At 32.2% G+C, this 6172-nt stretch overlaps 1 protein-coding gene across 1 annotated transcript; it reads right to left on the bottom strand.

Moving 5' to 3' along the window:
* Positions 1 to 3429: 3429 nt before the first annotated feature.
* Positions 3430 to 5122, bottom strand: LOC111785735 (vacuolar iron transporter 1-like). Its single transcript, XM_023666115.1, has 4 exons — positions 4799 to 5122; positions 4636 to 4721; positions 3913 to 4027; positions 3430 to 3828 (listed from the first exon to the last, which is right to left on the bottom strand). Exons 1-4 carry the CDS (start codon positions 5038 to 5040, stop codon positions 3531 to 3533), a joined length of 741 nt encoding a protein of 246 aa, XP_023521883.1. The 5' UTR covers positions 5041 to 5122; the 3' UTR covers positions 3430 to 3530.
* Positions 5123 to 6172: the final 1050 nt, after the last annotated feature.

Genomic DNA, 6172 nt, shown 5'->3' with positions numbered 1-6172 from the left:
TATTCTTTATATTATATTAAAATAAAATAACTTCTTCTTTTGCTTTCTTACCATTTTTTATAAATAGTAATTCATTTAAGTTGGTACCCATTTAAAAGGAAAACTATAATAATAAAATCTGGAGGTATTTAAGTAAATATGTTTTTTTAAATTCTTTAAAATTTTATAATTATTATCATTTTAAGGTTCGATAGTCAAATTTCTACTCCCGTAATTATTGCACTACAAAAATTCATTTTTTCACTCATTATGGTCAAAAGAAGAATTAGCTAAGGTAGAAATGAGAACTAGAAAAATAAGAGATTGACCAAAGTTGTCCCGAAGTTTGATTGGCGGCGTCTGTCATGCACGCCCCGATTCTTGGTATCATCGATTCGACTTAGTCTTCCTTTTGACTTAAATTGTAAAGAAAGTTATCGAGCTTTTCTATTAAAATATCAAGAAAATTTAACATTTGTTGGGTGAAAAATCATACTTAAATAAGAATTTTATGTATATGACTTACGTTTACGAGTTCAAAAGTTTGAATTAATATAGCTAGCAAAATTAACAAAGTTGCACCATCGAACAATCAAATTTACGTAAATTCTCTAAAACTATTTGAACATAGTTCGTTCTAATCAAACGTCTTTATTAAGTATATTATCCAAGCTTGCCAATGAAGTTGACACAAGAGGCCAATGTGAACGTGAAAGAGGCCAATGTGAAACTTGTAGTTAGTCAAGTTTCTAGTTGTAGAAAAAGGCAAATAGTATTGCTTGTGTGAAAGATGGGAAGCAAACACACTTTATTACAAAGAGACAATACGTCAGGTCCTACAAGAAAACCTTTGTCGTGTATATATAAAATATCCATAAATCGACCTTTCGTGTGCGTGATAGTATGCTCTGGATAGTTCGATAACATAAATGTTGAAAATATTATCATAGATTTGAATTCTCCTACTATTATTTATCTTAAAAAAAACGTTTTATTTTAACATAGCTCTTCCGTACATATCTTAATTCATTTACGTTTAATGCTCTCAAATGCTCTTTTTGAAGACTTATTCAATAAATTGATTAAAGAAGTCAAAACACATCTTCATTATTTAAATGTTGATTGTAAAACCTACTCTTCGTTTATATTAATAGTCCCTTGATTGTATTTTAGTTATTAAACGTTTGACACACGCTTACATTCAACAAAATTAAAATTTTGTATTACATTGGATAATCATCCGATATATGAATTAAGCTTTTAATTTCATTAAGTAATTTATATTTTAACCAATATAGTTTTTTAAGGATACGAGTCCATGTCAACTACATTGAACTATATTTACTTTGTCTTTTAACTAATATGAATTGATGTATAACGACTCATGCCCAAAATTTAGATAAGGATGTTGATAACCCTAACATTTCTCTACAACATGGTCACATTATTCTTATAAACTAATACGAATTCTTTTAATATATCTTGTACTCACTCAAATGTTTTATGAGCGAATACTATTTTCATAGATAATCCTATTTAACTTGAAGTTCTTATGATTGAGATACCGAAAAGAAAAGTACAGATTGTTGATATAAATAATAACTATAAGTTTTTTTTTCTAGATATAATATGAAGTCAAGTAATGAAAAGAAGTATGAAAAGCACAAAGACTATCAATTGGCAAACACAAAAGCTTCATAATTTTGTGGTCTTTTTTCCATTCAAGTCTTTAGCTTTTCTAATGGTTCGAAGACAAGTTCCAAACTTTATAGTTATGATGTCATTGTTTGTGTATAATAATGGCTACTACACTGCATGTTCATATATCACATTTGAGTACCCATTTAAAAGTAGAGTAAGGAACATACCCATCATTTAAAATTCTAAATAAATATTTGTATTCAATAAAATGTATCAAATTCCCAACATTTGTTATAATATAGATGAACAGAAATGTGAAAGGAACTAAAATATATGATTGGCCCCATCCATATCATTCTAAAACTATATTAAATTATTTTATGAAATTTAGATGATATATAAGTGGAGTTAAAATTATTTAATACCAAACTCAAAATATAAATTAATAAAATCAAGGGGGCTTTTTGCAAATCACACTTTAACTTCCAAACTTTTGGCTATAATTTTATAATATTATATTAATGTGAATTGTATAAAATAAAATAAACAGATTATATTTTATTTTTAAAAAATCATTAGTAATGAATCCTCCAAACACAATTTTTTTTTTTTTAATTCTTTTAACGCTTCCTTAAAATTAACAAAAATTAAATTGGGTTAGATTTTTTTTCTAATTTGGATTGGGTTAAATTTTTAAAAAATAAAAAAAGTCAAGTAATTTTGCCGATTGCCATGTTTTTGGTCACGTTGACTTAAATAAGATTACAATCTAGTCCAACCAAACCATACTTTTAAGATTATTATAAGAACCATTGATATTTGATAGTTTTATGAGATTTTAGTTGTTAATATAAGTGGATAAATATGATTTAAAAAAAAAAAAAAAAAATTCAACAATCCAACGACCCAACTTGAAAATAATAGATTGGGTTGAATCTAACCAAAATGAAAATAATAGACTGGACTGCATTATAGATTCTATTGAAGTTGTTTGAGTCACCGATACAACGGACTTAAAATTTTCCAATCTAACTAGTGTATCTTTGTCAAATATTATTTTTAATTAATTAAAACATTTTACTGAATATTAAAAAATAGAAAAGGGATAATAAAGTATATTATTATAAATTTTTATCCTATCATGTCCTTAATATATTATTCTAAATAAATAAAAAAAATAAAGTTGATATTATAAAAATAAAGAGTTCTCACATCGGTTGGAGAATGAAACGAAATATTATTTGTAAGAGTCTGGAAACCTCTTCCTAATAGATGTGTTTTAAAACTGTAAGGTCGACGGTGATACATAACACGCAAAAGTGGACAACATCTGTTAGCAGTGGTCTTGGGCTGTTACAAATGATATTAGAGCCAGATACTGCGTGATGTGCTAGCGAAGACGCAGGGCCTCCAAGAGAAGTAGATTGTGAGATCCCACATCAATTCGAGAGGAGAACGAAACATTCTTAATAAGAGTGTGGAAACATCTACCTAAGAGACGCGTTAGTGAGTTTGAGCTGTCACAAATGGTATCAGAGTCACACACTGCATGGTGTGCTAGCGTGGATGCTAGCTCCCAAGGGGGTAGATTGTGAGATCGTACGAAGCATTCAAACCTCTCCTTAGGAGACATTTTAAAACAGTAAAGTTACGGTTTGTGAGATTGTACGAAACATTCCTTACGAGGATGTGTAAGAGTGTGGAAATCTTTCCCTAATAAATGCGTTTGAGAACCGTAAATTTGACGGTAATAAATAACGAGCATGGACCAAATCTTAACTTAGGGGTTACAATAAACCATATTAAACATATTTTAAATTTTGAAATCAATTGATTGGCTTGTTTTATAAACATTAGAGAGCATTTACACAGCCACAGCCAAGTTTTATTAGGAATAATAGGCTTAACAACTAGACACGAAACGCCTTTGCAATAAGGAAAGCAGCGGCGGATGCAATGGCTCCAATAAACGCTGTTTGTAAGGCACTCATTATGGGACGATTGCCAGTGAAATGCCCCTTTGCAAACCCGAACACTAGCAGTGCTATTATGGTTACTATCACAGAGGCAACCACACCATCTTCAGCTGCCTCGAACACCATGTATGGCGACAACGGCACCAACCCTCCTATTATGTACGACACCGCTATTGTCATTGCGCTAATTACAGCCCTCTGTGGGTCTGGCTTTTCCAAACCCAGTTCAAATCTGCGCCCATCAACAACACTCTTAATTACTTTACATCATCATTCAAACAAACCCTTTTTGTGAATTTAAACAAACCTTACTTACTTCATCATGAAATCAACCCATGCTTCAGGGTTCCTTCTAAGAGCTGCAACCACTGGCTCATATTCATGGGCTTCAACCCCATATTGTGCCAAGATATCTGCTACTTCAGCTGCCTCTGAAATTATTAAATCACAATTAACTCTTAATCCATAATTAAATAAGCAATTAACTAATAAGGTTCAAAATTATTGAGAGAAATAGTCGAGTAGATCATGGGTTTATAAGTAAATAATACCATCTACATTGGTACGAGGCTTTTTGAGAAGACTAACTTAGGCTCAAAGTGAATAATATCGTACTATTATGGAGAATCGTGATTTCTAATATAGTATTAGATCCACACCCTTATCTCAGCTCCGTCAATAGAATCCTAAGTGTCAAATAAAAAAGTTGTGAGCCTTGAATATGTAGCCAAAGGTGACTCAAGTGTCGAACAAAGGGTGTACTTTGATCGAGAGCTCTAGAGAAGGAATCAAGCCTCGATTAAGGGGACACTGCTCGACAGCTTCAGAGAAGGAAACCTCAAGTGAGGTTCTATGGTATACTTTGTTCGAGCAGAGAATTGTTAGGTTTAGTTATTATAGAAGTAGTCCCACGTTTATTAATTAAGAGGAAAATCATAGGTTTATAAGTAAAGAATACCATCTTTATATATAGAGGCGTTTTGGAGAAATCAAAAGTCGTGATTTCTATCCTTAACAAAGGGAGTTAAGGCTAAATTACCTGTGTCTGGAACCTCAATCACCTCTTCTTGTTCCCTCTTCAGTTCTCTCATGTAATGATCCGCTTCACTTTTAGCTGCAAGGTATCTGAAAATGCAAAAATTTGATCCTTTTTAACATAGTTATTTGGGATTTTAGGACTAAAATGTAGGAACATTGCATACCCGCCGAGTCCCATGGAGATGGCTCCGGCAGCAACTTCAGCAATGCCAGCAATGAGGATGATGCTGGAGGTAACATTAGCACCGGACAGCCCCGCCGCGAGGGCAAAGGGCACGGTGAGGCCATCGGAGACACCGATGATAATGTCGCGGACGACTTCGCTGGACATGAAGTGCTTCTCCTCATGGTGTTGGATGAGAAGCCTCTGCTTCTCAGGGTCTAAGGAGGCAGCAGCTTCCCCCATTATGGTGCTGGAAGGAAATGGGGAAGTGGGTGTGAAGAAAAAGCAAGAAAATGGTCAGATTTATAGCAGAAAAGGTGTGGTGTGCAGAGATGGGAGTGGATCTCTCTGTTTTAAAGAGAAGAAAAGTTGTAAAAAATAAATTGAAACTCAAAAAATAATGTTAATGACACATTTTCTTAAGTAGAAGGATTTAATTTTGGTATGTGGTTAGATTTATGGTAACAAATATCTTACAAATTTGGTTGAGATATCTACTGATTGGGTAGAAAAATGAAAACTGAACCGATTGGGTTAGAATCATTTAAGTAAGAAATTGAAGAGATGAAAATGTTAGGCAGAGGCTCCACTGGGCAGGCGTGTGCTACCCACAAGCCTTAAATCATAAGCTTAAGGCGTGTGCTACACACAAGCCCTGCCATTTTCAGGACCAAAAACCCACTCCAAATTGTTACCAAATTAAACCTTTCACTTTTTTTTTTTCTTTTTCGAATAAATTAATTGATTAAAATCATTTAATTTTTTTTTTTTTTAAATAAAGAAATATATTATTATTATTATTATTTAAAAAAAAAAATTGATGGTGAAAAAGATTGGGAGAGTGGAGTGGGGAAAAGTAGTGTATAATGAAAGGGTGTAAGTGTGACCACAGTGGGTAGTGGATTGGCTACCTGGTGTTTGGTCTTTTTGGCTCATAAAACTTTAAACCTTTTGGAATCGAATCTTTTTGTGCTATATATATATTTCACCAATATTATTATATTAATTAATTATCTATGATGCTTTATTTGAGATCTCACAATGGAACAAAATATTTTTATAAGAGTAGAAATCTCCCCATTTTAAAATCGTGAGACCGAGGGGATGTGTAATGGACTAAAACAAACATTATCTAGTAGTGTTGGACTTGAGTTGTTACAAATTATATTAGAGCCAGGGGAACCAAACATATTTTTATAAGTATACAAAGTATAAGGGTGTGGAAACCTCTTTCTATTACACTATTTAAAAGGGCAATGATGATATTTAACAAAATATATGTTTAGTATATGGCATGATAAATAGAAAAAGAAACTATAATAGTTAAATAGTTTGATGTTGAATAAAGGTATAAAGTTAAAAAAATGTGATGGAT

The sequence above is a fragment of the Cucurbita pepo genome, unplaced genomic scaffold, assembly GCF_002806865.2.
Source record: "Cucurbita pepo subsp. pepo cultivar mu-cu-16 unplaced genomic scaffold, ASM280686v2 Cp4.1_scaffold000688, whole genome shotgun sequence".
Lineage (NCBI taxonomy): Eukaryota > Viridiplantae > Streptophyta > Magnoliopsida > Cucurbitales > Cucurbitaceae > Cucurbita > Cucurbita pepo.
Note: the sequence above shows the minus strand (reverse complement) of the source record. Positions and strands in the feature narration are given on the sequence as shown.